The 17,881-nt window shown below is 42.7% G+C and overlaps 2 protein-coding genes across 5 annotated transcripts; both read right to left on the bottom strand.

Annotated features, from left to right (window-relative positions):
• Window positions 1-2,112: 2,112 nt before the first annotated feature.
• Window positions 2,113-8,326, bottom strand: LOC110533908 (protocadherin alpha-C2-like). Its single transcript, XM_021618502.2, has 2 exons — window positions 5,364-8,326; window positions 2,113-2,576 (listed from the first exon to the last, which is right to left on the bottom strand). The coding sequence occupies exons 1-2, from the start codon at window positions 7,815-7,817 to the stop codon at window positions 2,547-2,549; spliced, it is 2,484 nt and encodes an 827-aa protein (XP_021474177.2). The 5' UTR covers window positions 7,818-8,326; the 3' UTR covers window positions 2,113-2,546.
• Window positions 8,327-9,905: 1,579 nt separating this feature from the next.
• On the bottom strand, window positions 9,906-16,905 carry LOC110533897 (protocadherin-10). Of its 4 annotated transcripts, none has more exons than XM_021618489.2 (4): window positions 12,742-16,905; window positions 11,551-11,624; window positions 10,918-11,024; window positions 9,906-10,723 (listed from the first exon to the last, which is right to left on the bottom strand). In XM_021618489.2, the coding sequence occupies exons 1-4, from the start codon at window positions 15,268-15,270 to the stop codon at window positions 10,413-10,415; spliced, it is 3,021 nt and encodes a 1,006-aa protein (XP_021474164.2). In that variant the 5' UTR covers window positions 15,271-16,905; the 3' UTR covers window positions 9,906-10,412. The 4 variants fall into 4 exon arrangements, with proteins under 4 accessions (XP_021474164.2, XP_021474165.2, XP_021474166.2 ...); XM_021618490.2 differs by having other exon boundaries at window positions 9,906-10,720; XM_021618491.2 differs by having other exon boundaries at window positions 11,563-11,624; window positions 12,742-16,904.
• Between the last annotated feature and the right edge of the window lie 976 nt (window positions 16,906-17,881).

Raw genomic sequence — 17,881 nt, 5'->3', positions numbered from 1 at the left:
ACACTGTGCAGGACGTTTGGCATTTGCCAGAGAACACCAAGATTGGCAAATTCGCCACTGGCGCCCTGTGCTCTTCACAGATGAAAGCAGGTTCACACTGAGCACACGTGACAGTCTGGAGACGCCGTGGAGAACGTTCTGCTGCCTGCAACATCCTCCAGCATGAACGGTTTGGCGGTGGATCAGTCATGGGGGGTGGCATTTCTTTGGGGGGACGCACAGCCCTCCATGTGCTCACCAGAGGTAGCCTGACTGCCATTAGGTACCGAGATGAGATCCTCAGACCCCTTGTGCGGTTGGCCTTGGGTTCGTCCTAATGCAAGACAATGCTAGACCTCATGTGGAGCATGCCCAGGCGTTGTAGGGAGGTCATACAGGCACGTGGAGGCCACACACACTACTGAGCCTCATTTTGACTTGTTTTAAGGACATTACATCAAAGTTGGATCAGCCTGTAGTGTGGTTTTCCACTTTAATTTTGAGTGTGACTACAAATCCAGACCTCCATGGGTTGATAAATTTGATTTACATTGATAATTTTTGTGTGATTTTGTTGTCAGCACATTCAACTATGTAAAGAAAAAAATATTTAATAAGAATATTTCATTCATTCAGATCTAGGATGTGTTATTTTAGTGTTCCCTTTATTTTTTTTAGCAGTGTAGTAGGATTTAAGTACAGTATTGCATTTCAAATGAGATTGGATGGATTGTGAGTGTTCGGCCTATAAAGACATGCACTAACGTCAAAGGAATAGAATAGTATTAGTAGCATAGTCTTTCTGTCCCACGCTCGCTTATTTTGGCCTTTCCCTCCATATTGTCACATGGACACACTGCTGTATGTTCTAGTTTCTCATTTCTAAGACCTAACGCCTTGCATTAAATCTTTGCACGTCATGGTCTTGCTGGGAGAACAGCTACTCTATGTCTGTGAACACTTTGATACTCTGAAAATAACATTTTGGTGAAATGCTTAAGCAGTGAGTGGAGTACTCCATTCAAATGTCATAAAATAATTGAGATTGTCTGTCTGTACACTGTATCAGATAAAATAATTGAATGCTGTATTATTGCACTACAAATATAATACAGTAGACTACACAATGCACTTGAATAAGTCACAAAAAGTAGCATTAAGAACTGTTAGGTCAAAATATAAAAAAAGATACAAATTCATAAAACATTGTAAAGTTTTAAAATCATGTCCAGAGTATTGTATCATGCCAAACATACAATACCTTTTGAATATACAATGATAAATACTTTCAAAAGTCATATTTCTTAAGTGAATATAGTAACATTTCTCATTTAAAGTACACATGGGTTCTTCCCGTAAGCCTCCTGTTTTATGTTGATTTCTCCTGTAGCTGATTCTCTGAGGCTTGTTCACAGTGCAGAGAAAGTGTTAGAGTAATCAGAACCGGGCAGAGGCCTGCACAGGTACGTTGACAAAACTCAGATGGAGGTATGATAAGTTGTTGTAAAGTGAAGCCCTTTAGTGCTACAGCTATTCTACATGCAGTGTTTTCTAGGTTGACCGTCATATTGCACTGTTTAGGCAGGTAGGAGCTAAATCCTGGTGTGTCACTGTCCTGAGTATTTCCTTGGACATGATCTCACACTAGAAATTGATTCTAGTCTGTGCTCTATATAGATATGCTGAGAAGGAAATGTCTATCATCAAAATATACTAAATATAGTGCCGCTGTCAAATGTGCTCATGAATATTTGAACTGTGAGAATATATTAACTCTGTCTGCAATGTGAAGTGGAGCAACATGGGGTACTTCTCTCATACCTGGCTCATTGGATGACAGGTATCAGGTATTGATCTATTTTATAGTAGCAACTCAACATGCACATCCAACACCATGTATCAGGAAATGAATAATTCCATCCTATAGGCTGATGTCCGGAGCCAAAAACAAGATCTAGAAAGCAAAAATGATGAAAAATGTCTTTCTATGTATTTCTAATCAAAATAAACTAAAGTTCTAACCTAGAGTGTGCACACTACACATTCACAGATGAACTGAGATTGTTATTTCACCAGCTAAAGGGGTTATGGAAGGCATTGACAACATCCTTCTCTTGTACATGTTTTTTTTTGGTTCTTTGATTGTGACCTCTCACACATACCCCAATAACGCATTATGACATCACAATGAGGTACCCTCACAAGGACACGACAGAATATCCCTTTTGTGTCATGTTTTTCCTGGAGAGGTAAGGTAGGATTTTGGAAGATATTGAGTGCCTGCTCCAATGTTAACAGAGGGTGCTTTGCATAAAGACATCATGTTAAGTTTGTTTCTTCTTTAGGATATTTTCTAAATGCAAGTACCTGTCGATGTAGCCATGCAGATTCATGCTTGATGGAAAATGATGAAGGTAGTCTACAGGTGTGGTCTGTTTGAGGAGGGCAGAGGGTTGGAGGAGCTGCCCCCAGAGGTAACTGTTGGATCCCAGTGATTGAATAGGGGTGTTGGTGTCGCTCTTAACATCTTTGAACATTCTCCAGCTGAATACCCCAGAATGAGGCCATCATGGCAGGTCACTGCTGGCCCTGGAATCCTGCCAATAAATAGAAAATACAGTCAGCCAATAGGAGATGGAGAGAGGAGGGGATCAGCTTGACTGACAGCCTTTAAGGAGTCACAACTCATGCAACTGATAAGATCCCTCAACTGGGACATGACTGGTTACTGCACAATCAATCAATCAATCAAACGTGTTACATACTGAGTTACTTAAACAATTATCATGCTCTGGATTATGTAGGGAGGTGTGCATGGTGAGTTCCATAAAAATGTCTACATTGGCTATTTGTTCAAATCCTTATTTTATTATCCTCACAGACAATAGAAATCAGGACAAATTACAGAATGGATCTATCATGTGCATCTAGGCCAGATTAAAAAGCAAGCAAGTGAAATTTGAATAAAACCAAACAAATGACAAGAATAAGGAAAAATGAAAGGGCTATATGTACCATAGAGACATGCACATCACAGTTTGGGAGAGTGGGGGATAGGCAGGCTGGCGTTTGAACTATTTTAGTATAATTGTGTGTGTGTGTGTGTGTGTGTGTGTGTGTGTGTGTGTGTGTGTGTGTGTGTGTGTGTGCGTGTAGGGCAATTGGTACTATGTCTATGGAGGCCGCAGTTAGTCTGTGTTAGTCTGTGGCCACTACCTGACACCATGCTGATCATAATTGAAATGTTTTTCCCTTGTATTGGGCCAGTGATAAGAGGTGGCTGCTGGGCAGCAGGGGCAGAGCTAAAATATGATGTGTGTGGATGTGACAGAGGTGCTGGATGATGCAGCCACTGCTCTGAGGCAGGTGTACACACTGAGAGCTCAGGACCAGGACAGTGCATACCTTAATCCTCTACGTTATTTGTGCTTAGAGCTTTGCCGTGAGTCTCTGCCAAACAAACCACATATTGTCATTATTATTCTGACCTGGCAGCCACTTTGGGCCTAATCTCAGCTGTCAGTGAGTGATTGGTTTCCCGCTTTAGAGAGATTTCCAAATTTAATATTCATAGCTCACAGATGCATCACAATGAAGGTCAATGGGAAGGAGGGTGTGCAGTGAGTGTCAGGGGAAGGGGACAGATGAAAAATAGAGAAAGGGAGAAACCAAGGTGCTGTCTAGAACATAAAAGGGATTTTCAACTGTCCCCAACTGTCCCCTTTGAAGAACCCGTTTTGGTTCCATGTAGAATCCTCTTGGGTTCCATGTAGAATCCGCTGCGGAAAGGGTTCTACTTGAAACCGAAAAGAGTTCTCCTATGGGGACAACCGAAGAACCCTTTAGGAACACTTTTTTTCTAAGAGTGCAGGAATTCATCGTCCTTTCTCTGCCTCCTCTCTGAGAATCAATGTTTGTCTGCTCTTTGCTGACATTATATAATCCATGCCCCCTTTTAAAAAGGACACCGAACTCTGCCTACACAGATCAACCCCACATCTGGGTTGATAAAAGTGACAATTAGAAAATGTATCCAAAAGTACAGGCCTAGAAACATAATCCTAGTTTGAGTTACACCAATCACAGTGCTCCTACATGTTACCAGCAACGAGCATACCTCCAGCTGTAGAATGGGTTTCCTTTCATTTTGAGTACTTCAGAATAGAAAAAAAGAAAGGTTCAAAATACACACACACACTTTTTTTTAAAACACGCTCCACTAATCCAATCCATCTCGTTAGTTTTCATGTCATGTCAGTACAATGGAGAGGACTCTGCCTTGTCCCTAAATCAAAGCTGAAATTAAAATGGCAGTTCAGTTCAGTCTTGTTGGGCCTGCAACCTGAAGAAAAAAATGCACAAAGACAAACACACATCTACACAAATACAATGTTTAGCCTACACCGACTTTCCCATTAATATTATACTGTACGAAGTTTATCTGTGAAAGAGTTCACTTGAGTCCATTCTTCTTCCCCGGGTTAGTTTTATTATTACACAAACCCCAGGCCTGGTTTTCAATTCCCTGACCTCAAAGAGTTGTAATGTCTTGAGACAACAGCACACAGACGATCTTGGAAAGCCATTTTTTTAATACATTAAAATTGCATGAACTGCAAGCAAAGAATGAAAGGAAGTGGCAGTAACATGACTTGGGAATTAGCATGGCTCAATGACTTACGTAAGCAATTGGAGCCAAACCCCAGTAGAGTGAAAGGCAGCAGGGCAAATTAAAAGCAAATAAGTATTTATGTTAATGTCTACAAAACACACAGCAATAGACTGCCTGTGTTTAAACACCACAGGACTAGAGCAGAGCATAACACGATAAAACCTGTAGACATCCAATAGATCTTTAGAAATAAATTGAGTTTATTTAACAAACCAACCTCAAGCATCCTCTAATTGGTAACCCTGGTCAGAGATGTAGTTCTAAATAGCACACTACCACAGTCTCTGTTCATTAACTGGAGTGTGTTAGTAGAAGGCTGAGAGCTGCACTGAGGCGACACAGGGTCTGTAGGCTCCTCCTCTAAGAGGAATGAATATGACATTGTGAAGTGGGTCAAACAGTCACTCAGTCTGCAGGGTGCGCAGTGCCAGAACATAGAAACATGCAGAGGTAGCTCTGGTCTAGAATATTTTTTCAAAGGGGGAAATAATGTTCTTTGCAAAACGAGGCCCTGTCTGAATATTTTTTGAATGCATCCTTCATTCATGTAATCAGTGAATGCATTATAGGCTCAATGAAAGCAAGACTGCTGCTTTCATTAATCCACCCTTGTCTGATTTGTGATTACATGAAGGAAGGAGGAGTGTGCATTTCATATGAAGAAATACAAGAGGAAAACTGCTCCAGGCCTCCTTCTCAGAGGAGCACATACCTGTAGTGTGGATGCTCTTGAGTCACTGGTCTCTGTAGGACCTGTGCTTCTGGGTATACTGGACACAAAGTAGCCTGCTCCCTTGGGTACTATAGGCTGTCTGACAACCACATTGCCTTTCCTGGTCTCTGCTAGAAACAGGCTGTACCAGTAGGCATCACTGGAGATGAGGGTGGAATCAGCGATGGTGGAGCTCCTCTGGCTGATGATACTGTTTCTGCTGATCACACTGTTCCTGTTCAGACTGTTCAGATTCATATTTATAGCAGGAGGCATCTTCATGGGCTTCGGTTTCTGACACTTCAGCACAATGATCACCAATATGGTGATCAACAGCAGGAACGACACTGAACCCAAACCGATGACCAAATACAGATTTAAGTCTGTGAACAAGTCAAATTCTAATGGCACCTCAGTAGTTTCTGAGAATGGCGTCACCATGTGTTCTACTGTTGATATCTTGATGGTAATTGTGGCCGAAAGAGCAGGGTCTCCATTGTCTTTGGCGACAACAACCAGCCTCTGATGACGGGGGTCCCTGTAGCTGAACATTCTTGTGGTCCGGATCTCCCCGTTGTACTGATCTAGGCTGAACAGAGTAGAGTCACTGGTCTGTAGAAGCTGATATGTGACCCGTGAGTTCTGTAATGAGTCTGTGTCAATAGCGATTACTTTGACAATCAGGAATCCTTTATCAACGGACCTCGGGATCACCTCTTCAATTACCAAGCCCTGTGCTCGCCAAGGCGACACTATGAGCGGGGTGTTGTCATTCTGGTCCAGAATGATGACGTGAACTGTCACATTGCTGCTGAGTGGAGGTAACCCAGAGTCTCTGGCCTCTATGTGGAAAAGAAACTCCCTCTCCCTTTCAAAGTCAAAGGTCTTTAGAGCATAAAGGTTGCCATTCTCTGGATTAATGGAGAACAGCATGGACATAGACGTGTTGATGATCTCCTTCTCCATGATAAAATAGACCAGATACTGGTTCTCGTGGAGGTCGGGGTCAAAAGCACTGAGTGACGTCAACAGTGCGCCGGGGATGTTGTTCTCCACAACATGGATTGTGTAGAACGACTGTGGGAATACTGGTGCGTTATCATTGACGTCCAGTATCTCCAAGGTGATTGTCTCATTGTCAAATAAGCGAGGTGTTCCTTTGTCCGTGACTATGAAAGTGATGTCATATCTTGGAATTGTCTCACGGTCCAGTGGTTCTGAAATAAGCAGAGCAAAGTAATCCTCCGAAGACTTATCGAGAACGAAGGGTAGGGTTGCTTGTTGGTTCAAAGTGAGTTCAACTTCACCGTTGTCCCCAGAGTCCCTATCGCTTATACTGATTACTGCTATCAATGTTCCAATGGCAACATCTTCATTGACCGTGCTTTTAAAAGATGTAATGGTGACCTCAGGATAGTTGTCATTCAGATCGGTAATAAACGCCATTACTTTACAATCTCCAGATAACGAATTCGATCCTTGGTCTCTTGCTTGAATATATATATCGAAACTGTGACTCTCCTCAAAATCAATCACATCCTTCACCTTTATTTCCCCTGTATTTGAATTTAGATAGAACTTTTCTTGTGTCTTCTCGGATGTATATAACGTGTATGAATATGTAATCTCTGCGTTCGTGCCCTCGTCCAAGTCTGTTGCGTTCAACTTCATTACTAGAGTTCCAATTGGGGAGTTTTCAGTTACATTAATAGCATATATCGGCTGGTTAAAAAAGGGGGCATTGTCATTGATATCCAGAACCCTAAGGAAGATACTGGCCGTAGATGAGCGCGCAGGAACCCCGCCATCTGCGGCGGTTAATATTAAATTATGAACCGCCTGTTCCTCTCGGTCTAAATTACTGTTGATAACCAAATCTACATATTTAGAGCCATCGCTTCCGGTCTGTATTTCAATTGTAAAATACTTGCTTTCGCTCAAATAGTAAGTCTTAATAGAATTCGCACCGACATCTGCATCCACAGCATTTGTCAAAGAGAATCTCTCTCCCGGAGCGGTAGATTCTGAAATATCCAATTGCATTGTCTCCCTTCGAAAGACAGGAGCGTTGTCATTTATGTCCATGATTTCAAGCTCAATGTAAAAAATACGAATGGGATTTTCAAGTATGACATCCGTTTTAAGAAAACAAGACGTTGTCTTGCTCGAGCATATGTATTCCCTGTCTATCTTTTCAAGTATGAACAGCTCTCCCGTTTCTTTGTTAATGTCCAAATATTTTTTTGTGTGGATGATGTCAAGCTTTGCCTTGCGTGTTACCAGAGCGCGAACGTCAATTCCCAAATCTGTAGCCAGGTTTGCAACAACGGAACCCTCTTGCATTTCCTCGGGAATAGAGTAGCGAGTAATGGGCAAAGCAATTCCCCACATCCCGCTGAATACAAAGAGAACCGTGGCGCACCTTGTCCAGACAGTTGCAATGGATAAAGACATTATTGCAAACCAAATATGGTAAAATATGACAGTACTTGTAGCAATGCGTTGAAGCCGAATATATTTACATCTAAAAGCTATTGTTTATGTGAGAAACAATCGGTAGTCTTCTCTTCTGCACCGGGGGAATTCATACCAAGCCTCCACGCGGTACAAATGCGGTGCGTTGCCCTCCCAATCGTGATGACGTCTGCTGAGTAGTCGTAAAGGAACAGCGACATTGTGTGAGCTATGTGGAAATGTTTTGAATGTAACATTAATGCATGTTTGCAGACGAAAAGTAATCTTTCGAAAGCCCTCTACACGCCCCTACTTGTTATTAAAAAGCTTCCGGCAAGTTGTGATAATCAGCACCTCAAAGCTATAACTTGGCCTCTCCCTCACTTTATCGTCCTCCTGCGACAGCGACAAGCACGATAACAGCGTCAGGGCATCTCTGAGCAACACTGATCTCGTGAAATAAAACCAGTGCAAAAGATAAATAGAATAATAGTAATCGTAATGTGATTTTAACGTCACAAGGATAGTCTGCGTCAATTCCGAGCCAACCTAAATTCAGCACCCAGCCACATGAACTGCGCCACACAGTATCTGGATCTCCAAACAAGATTGCTTGAATGAGCAGAGCCAGAATTGCAGAAATGGGCTTATAAATAAACATGTTTCCATCCATACTTTTTAAGTGAGTAAAGTCATACCATATCAACAACAACAAAAATCACATCTGTGATGGAAACAGGACGTTTCGGTGCTAATGTATAAATGCAAATAGATCATTTGTTTGTTCGACATGGTGAAATCTTTTTGTGTCTGTTAAATGAATTAGGCGATAAATGGTGGTGGAAACGTTGGTTATGTTGATATAATAACCATTATATCGAGGTTTCGTGATACATGTTGTCTGGTCCTCCCACTACGACTAGGGAAAGCATGCAGTAGACTACAGATGAAATAAATTATGATCAACTTCACATGGTGGTGAAAGTGCACGGTGATATTGATGCTACTTTCTAATAAATAGCGATGGTCTTATTCTGGTGACTTGATGATAGATGCTTGACTGCCGTTTGACAAATCAATTATATTATCGCTCTTATCCATACTGATCGCATCATGTAGACTAGCCTACTCGCACAGCCTACTCGCACTGTATCTGCGAGCTTTTGGCTAGAGCGTGTGACAAAACTATCTGTAGAGTTGAAAATGCTATGGAAACACATTGAACTTTAGATTTTTATACTGTAGGCCTACATTAAAATTTCAATGAAAACGTACATTTTGTGTAGACTACATCATCATGCACATATTTTTTTCTGCAACAAATACATTTGCTGGAAACACCACTGGTTGAAAAAAGCGTATATTTTCTTTATGCGAATTATAGATTATTCGCATGAAAATCTGTCGCTTTATGGATGTCAACCTAGCTAGTGTCGATGTCAAGCCATATCCCCTGACTGTGTGGTGGTGCAGTATATTCTTAGGGAACAGCGGCACAGTGTCCAATATCAAAGCACACCTGATCTACGTGTGGATTCGAAACGCCAAAATATAAAAATAAATATAATAGTCTTCCTCACATATTGCCATTTCTCTTAATCTGCTTCTTTGATTTCATGTTGACGGAGCAAGGCTCATATACGGGCCCCACTAAATGGTCTGTAAAACGTGCAAGACAGTAATTTAATTATGCTATACATACCTGTGATAAAACTCCACTGCAAGTTGTCATAATCAGCAGCACCTCAAAAACAGAACTTGAGATGGCCTCGATCTGACTGTAGAAGTCGCACTGCAAAAGCAACAACAGAGCGATAGCGATATGGCTCTAAATCTCAGAGCAACAGATGGATAAGAATTCAACTTTTGACGCAATAATCATAATGTGACGTCAACGTCACAGCGATTGTCTACGTCAATTCAGCACCACCTTCCACAGGCATGGCTCCAACCACAGAAATATATTCTACATTCTTGAATCTAGATTGTATTTATATGTCCACAACTACATTGTATGTCCCGTAGCCAAACGTAAGGCTCTGCGTGTCCTCCAGTCCACCCGTCCTAACCCACATTGATTAAAATAAATCAGCAGTAAAATCCGATTTTATACATATAAACGTGTTTAAGAAGCCAAACGGGTCAAACATGAAGGTATAAAGTACAACAATATGATATACATGCTTGTAAATCACTGCCTAACAGAATGCCGTGCACAATCTTCACAACGCAACCCTCAAGGCATTTGGAGAATTTGCCATAACTGCTGGGAACAGATATCCTCAGATCATTTTCCTCATTATCCCCACAAGTGACTATAATTGCCCTTATATCTGCACAATCTCATCATCATTATCAACTAGGACTGTACATGATACAAATTAAAATAGAGAATTATGACACTGCTGTATTGAGAGAAAAGAATATGCTGTAAATTATTAAGTTATGTGTTCGAAGCATGGATTCAAATATACTAAACTATTTAAATGTTCCTTGTGCACAGAGGTTTATACTATATGGGTTGATTATATTAATAGTTAATGAACATCCACGGAAGTGTGTATTAAATTGTATGCACAGTGTCTTCTAATATATTCATTTAAAAAAGTCCTTGTTTATCAGGTTGTCCCCTCTCTGGTCAAAGCTCGGGTCATAGCTAGAGATGAACCTCTTATTCTTTCCAAACGTAGAGAATGAGTTGTAGACATCCAGTTCCCCCCTGGGTGCAGGCTTCAGAGTGCAGTACCCAGACGGTGTGCCAGGGATGTAGACGTTGTGCTGGTAGTCAGGTGGTGGCTGTGCAGATGGAGGCTGGGTGTAACTCGGAGTCCACGAACGGTTTGGAACCCTTCCTACACTTCCAACCCCTCCAATCCCTTCGACCTGGGAGGACATCTTGTATTCTGCTAACAAAACAAATCACACAATAAAGTGTTCGTTAGTTAGTGTGATTTCTGCAATAGCAACATTTTATAAAGTGTGAAATAATGTCATGGCGTCAGTTTTATAATTATTTCTCTAGACTACCGGTCTGTATTTTGTTGTCTTTTAGTATTGGTATAGAATATTTTCTGACACTCTAGGTTCCTGGTCCACGTACCACGCATATGACTACCCCAGGTATAGTACTGCGGTGCCACCGGGCAGGAGAAGCCATCAGGGTCCGGCCTGGGTCTACGTGGGAAGGTCCTCTCCATGGATCTAAAGCTGTAGAAAGAAAATAAAAATAAGGAACTAGAATGACTCCTTGTTGTGTGTGTGTGTGTGCGTTCATGCCCCTCCCTACCTTCACGCTATGCTCAAACCCTACACCCGAGCATTCTGTTCTGCCACCTCTGGTCTCTTGGCCCTCCCACCCCTACCGGAGTGCAGCTCCCGCTCAGCCCAGTCCAAGCTCGTCTCTGTCCTGGCACTCCAATGTTGGAACCAGCTTCCCCCTGAAGCTAGGACTACAGAGTCCCTGCCCATCTTCCGAACACATCTGAAACCCTACCTCTTCAAACTGTATCTTAAATAATCATCCTCCTCACCTCAACCCCCCCCCCCCCCCCCCCACCACCACCACACTCTACTGACAGCTACGTTATAGAATAAAACATTACTTTCTATGCCTGTGATATGTGGTTGTCCCACCTAGCTATCTTAAGATGAATGCACTAACTGAGCGTCTCTAATTGACTCAAATGTAAATGTGAAATGTGTGTGTGCTCGCTTGTTTTTTTTTTCCACCAACATTTTTGTTGACCTTTTGTGTGCTGAATTTCGTCGATTTTTCGTCAATGTCCAGTCCATGTTCGCTTGCTTGAGCTGCACAATTGAGGACGTAGATAGGTTAGTAATACAGCTGAGAGGATAGCCCACATCAATTACATATAATTGCCACAAATAAATATGAGTCTGTGAGAAATATTAAATGATGTACCATGCTGTGGATAGTTTCAATTGCCACTTGAAATAAATCAATAAGGAATTGATAAATGAACCAAAGAATGGGAAAATGAACAGTACAGTTGTATCACGTCTTGCACTAATGTTCTACAGTAGGCCTACTACAGTCCGTTAACGCACCCAGGCATGCAACTATTGCACCCCTGTGGCACGACGGAGTATCCCTAGGGAGAAGCAGATTATGTGAAGTTACAAGTGAGCCACCATCCCCAGTCATCAGAGTGATCGTACATATGTATATGCGTTCTGCGTGTTTTATTGATTTATTTCATGACTTTTAAACAGTTATATTTGGATACATTCATTATTTGATATATTACTGTGTGTACTGTATGAGTCCCATCACACTATGGACGTCTTGTTCTATTCACGTTCAAGGCCTTGCAGCGTCAGTTTATCCTTGAACAGACAAATGGAAATTGTTGGATTGCTGAGGCAATCAGAATAACAATACAATAAGATGTTTTGCTTATAGCACGTAATACATCACATGACTTCTCCATTTCTATAAGCCTTTACACTTTTACGGTATCACCTGGGCTACAATTGATTTATGTTACATTATATATTACACTATATTACATATAAACCATGGTGGATAGACTAACCACGGACCGTTTTAAGGATTATTCAACCAGTGACGTTTGCCCATGACCTTAGCTCACTCGCTCCTAATAGTATAAGTGTGTCTCAGTCCACTTCAATACATATAGTCTTCATGCACCATTTTAATAGTATGACTTTGGAAGTCATATTTTTTTTACTTTAAACGTTAGCGGTACCAATATAATCAGCTTTCCTGACTTGTGCGTAATTACAATCCGTTCATTGACAGACTTATAATTTGCAATATTTCTTAGTTGTTGAACAAGCATGAGTGACAATCATCAAAATTATACAAATAAACTGATAAATTATAATTACTTGGAGGTCTGATGTGATTATATTTGGAGCAGTACAGGCCTAGGCCATTTACCTCGTTCGGAATAGTTGCTCCGTTGTTCACTATCAGGCTGCGGGAGTCCTGTGCGCTCCAACCCGATTTGGGGTAGTCTGCGCCCTTGGCATTATTCTTCTGTGGAGTCGCATTCATCGGACTGCATGACTTTAGGAACATGAAATCGCTCTTGGATGATTCCGGGGTCAGACACATCTTGTAGCAGTATGGCTGAGAAAGGGGGCCGTTGCCATTTGCCTCAACGCAGTTCGTGGATCCTTTGGTGCCTGTGGTTATCTGCACGTTCAAGTTGGACTTCTTGAACACATCAGTGGTAGATTCCTCTGATCGGAACCCGCAGCATGCACTCAGAGAGACGTTATACCTCCGAATGGAATGTCTATCCCTGTATCCCTTTATCGCCGCCAGGACGATAATAGCCACCAGAAACGTGAACGAGATAACGCCCAGAGACACTATTAAGTACAGCGTGAGGTTCGAGCGGTACTGGGGGCTCAGTGTGAGGTCGCCGAAATCAGGCAGCGATTCTGGCACGTTGTCAACAACTGACAGGATGATGGAAACTGTGGCCGAAAGGGGTGGCTGACCGTTGTCCTTGACCAGAATGACCAGCATTTGCCTTATGGGGTCTTTTTCCACAAATCGGCGAATTGTCCTGATTTCGCCCGTGTACAGAGCGACGCTAAACAGGCTCGGGTCGTTTGCCTGGAGCACCTGGTAGAACAGACGCGAGTTTTGACCTGCGTCTGCGTCCATCGCAGTGATTTTTGCCACAAGATAGCCAGCATCAACTGACCTGGGCACCACTTCAGTCGCCGCGGTGCCGTTTTGGGGTAGAGGTGCTACTATGACTGGTGCATTGTCATTTTGGTCTAAAATAAAGACATTTACGGTAACATTGGTTCTCAGGGGTGGAAACCCGGCATCTTGTGCTTGGACTAAAATCTGAAAGTTTCTTAGCTGCTCATGGTCAAAAGAACGCAATGCGTAAATATTCCCGTTGTCTGAGTTTATGGAGACGTAGGTGGACACGGACATCCCATGTATATCACCTTCCAGAATAGAGTAAGAGAGATAGGCATTTTGGTCAGAATCTGGATCCAGGGCAGTAACCGAGCAAATTGAGGCTCCTGGTGCGTTATTCTCTGTCAAATAGACGGTGTATGACGGCTGCTTGAATCGGGGTGTGTTGTCGTTCATGTCTGACACTTGAACCAAAATAGTTTTCCTTGTGAACAAGGGAGGTGCGCCCATATCTCTTGCTGTGAGAGTGATGTTGTACTCTGGCACCGTCTCTCTGTCCAAAAAATCACAAGTAACCAAAGTGTAATAGTTCTTAAAAGAGGAGTGGAGCTGGAAGGGGACATGATGTGGAATTTCACAGTCAACATTTCCATTTTCACCTGAGTCTTTGTCCATGACGCTGATGACAGCTATCACAGTCCCCGGTGGTGCGTCCTCTTGGACAGGTGTGGACACTGATGTCAAGATCACCTCCGGGAGGTTGTCATTCACATCTAAGATATTGACTAGAACTTTACAGTGCACGGCCACTGCCGATGGGCCCTTGTCCTTGGCTTGCACATATATCTCATGCATCCTGGCCTTTTCATAATCTACGACACCTTTCACTCTGATCTCTCCAGTGCGCGAATCCACACTGAAAAGCTCGCGCACTTTTATGGGAGCATGCCCGCTGAAAGAGTATGTGATATCCGCATTAGGACCCTCATCCAAATCCGATGCGTTTAGTTTTATCACAACGGTGCCCTTCGGTGCGTTTTCCACAAGCCTCACTCTGTAGAAAGACTGGTCGAACACGGGCGCGTTGTCATTTGCATCCAGAACTGTTATATTGATTTGCGCTGTCCCGGATCTCTCTGGCGAGCCTCCATCCACGGCCGTCAGCACCACCTGGTGCGTATTCTGCTGCTCTCTGTCCAAGGGGCTCTCCAGGACCAACTCCGCAAACTTACTGCCATCACTACGCGTCTGGATGTCCAGGACAAAATGTTCATTCACACTCAGCAGATACGAGCGGAGCGAGTTGCTTCCAACGTCCAAGTCCTGCGCGCTCTCTAGTGGGAAGCGGGACCCGGGTACCGCCGACTCGGATATATCCAAATTAAACTCACTCCACGGAAAACTGGGTGAGTTATCGTTCACATCTAAAATCTCCACCTCAACCCTGTACAGTTCCAATGGGTTTTCGATTACCACTTGCAAATGGAAAGAGCAAGACAGACTCTGTTCACATAGTTCCTCTCGATCAATTATTTCGTTTACAAATAAAATACCATTTTCTAAATTCACCTCCAAGTATTGCTTTTTTGCGCCTGAAACTATCCTGAACCTGCGCGCAGAGAGTCTCTCGACGTCTAAACCCAAGTCCTCGGCTATGTTTCCAACAAAAGCGCCATGTTCCAGTTCCTCAGGGATTGAATAACGAATCTGAGCCCAAACTAAATCCAGGACACATACGACGAGAGCTAGGCATGTCACCTGCCATATCCCCCCAAGCCGTCTCTTCGCGCCTCGGAGGTCCATCTGAGCGGCGGATTATACTACAAAAAATGCACACTCCATGGGTTTCAGTTAGAAAATTATTACGTTTAAATATATATTATTCTGTAAATAATCATTTTCGAATTGTACTCTTTTATTCTAAATGGAAAAAAGTGAATATAAAGATATAGGCTAATAGCATCCACAACTTGAAGTGGAGCCTTGGAGTTCGCCCCAGCGGAGTGTCTTTGAATGTGTGTGTGAGTGAGAAAAGAAGAGGAGAGAAGAAGGGGTGCGCAGAGGAGGTTGGTGTCTCTGATTAGCATTGTGATGCTCTGGTGTGTGTGTGTGTGTGTGCGCGCGCGCGCGTGCGTGCGTGTGTTTATTGGCTCAATCCCAGTATTCCGATAGGGAAAAGCGACATCTGCTCTGATTCCAGTTTGAGCACAAACACCATAGGCTAATCTTTCGCACTAATCAAATGCAGCGACCGTGTTATTTAGCCCAATTTCTACGGGACGGGGGGCTAAAATGATAGGCTATCACAGTTTAGTTGAATTAAACTAATTTATCTCTCTTGAAGGTTATGATACAAAATAGCATGCATGCATGGTTCATGCGACATATCGCATGCTTTAATATTTGAAAAACTGTCTTACCCATTTTGGGGTTACAAATGGTTCAAGTTTATTTGATCCTCGGTTTGTCAAATAGATCTACTGCAGTAGCTTCATTCAAAATGACCAATTGCAGAAGAAGAAAGTAATAGGCTAGGCTACAATCAAATCTATTGCATAAACCTTACAACGCACAGGCAAATATTTGAATAAAACCCAAACAATATCTATTTTTAAGAGCAAATAAGTAACATCTCACTAAAATAAACGACCAAATGTATAGTTTAAATAATAAAATAAACAGTTTTCAGTAGTCTATAGGCTAGGCTATTCCAGCTGTGCGTGTGAGTAGAGGATGGGATGGAGCTCAGTGTCTCCTCACCAGTGAGAGGTCATCCTCTCTCGCATCACTCCATCACACGCCTGCTCTAAAAACTCTCCAATCCCCTTGTTTTAAATAAGATGAAAACACAATCTGTCTACCGGAATGAAACCACAGCAGATGGCGAGGTTTTCCGTGGGCTCGTGCTCTTTTTAATTAATGGAGTGGGGATTAGAGGGAAGTGTTCCGGGATCATTAGCGAACAGAAGAATTAAGATGTTTTGTGAGAAATAAACCCGGGGCTATCCGTGGGACGCACAGCGGTTTTCGCTGGTGCAGTTGCATTGACCTGTTTTCCACATGCCTTAAGTGCATGTTTAACGTCATTTACCCAGAGCGGAAACAGAATTTAACTGCTACGCGGCGGTTGGTATCGTGACAAACACATTTACGGATAAAAAGACAAAGGGATTACCACACGCACGCACACGCACACACACACCATTATAAAACGAATACTAAAAGTAAAGTAGGGTATCTAGCAATACATCTGGTCTTGGTCTTAATTACAGCAAATCTGTAAAGCTGCAGATGTGGTAAATACAGTAAACGGTATTTTAGATGTGTTTACCATCAGTGTTAGACCTAATCCTTTATTTTCTAAATCCTCCAGTATAAATCCAAGGATGTATGTTAGATTAAGATATAGGCCTACCTACACTAATGGTCCACCAATATCATGAAACGCACACGATTTTTATTAATCGAATATTTTATATTTATGTATTTTCTCAAAAACGCTTCCAACGATTTGCTGTCTGGTAGTGTGTTACGTGCTAGGAGATTACAAGTGATCATGATAAATGCGTGGGGGGAAAAGATCGTCTCGGCGCCATCTGGTGTATCAGTCAAAAAGCAGTATACCTTTGATGAAGGCGGTGGCGCTCAGAGGAATTTACAGGAGAGGATGCAAGCGTAGGATATTTCGTTAGGGAGCCTGTGAAGGCCAGTAGAGGGAGACATATACTTTAGATTAGCGTCATTGGTCTAAGTCAATGGGAGGCTCGCTCTCGCTCTCAGGGTGCAGAGATGGAGCAGGGTGCCACAGACAGGGAATGTCAGGAATCCCAAAGGAATGTGGGCACTACCCTCACCCTCACCATCTCTCGCTCTCTCTCTCTCTCTCACACACACACACACACACACACACACACACACACACACATGAACAACACACATGTCCAAACATTTATGGGATAAGAGATACAGGTAGATCTACACCAACTGTCAATCAAATGTATACCTATACAAATGTCTCTTATTGAGATGTGCCTGACATAATGACAGTGGGCAAACAGAGCGATCGACAGCAGGTCCCTCCCTATCTTTTTACATTCATCCTATGCTGTCATGCCAAGCGACTGTGGCTGATGGGAAGAAGTCTGAAAAGTGAATAACTTAAAGGAGAGCCAATGTTAAGGAGAGAGGGAGAGGCAGGGGGGGAAGAGAAGGACAGTGGGTGATGGCAACAAGAGTGGGGAAGATATAGACCAAAGAGAAAGATTATAGGAAGGAGAGAGTGAATGAAAGGAGGGGAAAGAGGGTATGGGCAGCCACAGCACCTGTTAATCAGCTGCGTAAACCGTAGGATTCCCACAGAAAAAGGAAAGATACTGTATGGGTTTAAGCACAAACAAGGAGTGTTTGAAACTAG

Source organism: Oncorhynchus mykiss, chromosome 10, assembly GCF_013265735.2.
Source record: "Oncorhynchus mykiss isolate Arlee chromosome 10, USDA_OmykA_1.1, whole genome shotgun sequence".
Taxonomy (NCBI): Eukaryota; Metazoa; Chordata; class Actinopteri; order Salmoniformes; family Salmonidae; genus Oncorhynchus; species Oncorhynchus mykiss.
Note: the sequence above shows the minus strand (reverse complement) of the source record. Positions and strands in the feature narration are given on the sequence as shown.

Coding starts and splice junctions, on each gene's coding strand:
- LOC110533897 (XM_021618489.2), bottom strand. CDS start 15,270: ATGGACCTCCGAGGCGCGAAGAGACGGCTTGGGGGGATATGGCAGGTG. Junction 11,025..11,550: donor CACAAAAGGTCAACAAAAAT/GTTGGTGGAAAA, acceptor TTCTTTCTACAG/CTTTAGATCCATGGAGAGGA. Junction 10,724..10,917: donor CTGGGGTAGTCATATGCGTG/GTACGTGGACCA, acceptor TTGTTTTGTTAG/CAGAATACAAGATGTCCTCC.
- LOC110533908 (XM_021618502.2), bottom strand. CDS start 7,817: ATGTCTTTATCCATTGCAACTGTCTGGACAAGGTGCGCCACGGTTCTC. Junction 2,577..5,363: donor CAAGAGCATCCACACTACAG/GTATGTGCTCCT, acceptor ATTTATTGGCAG/GATTCCAGGGCCAGCAGTGA.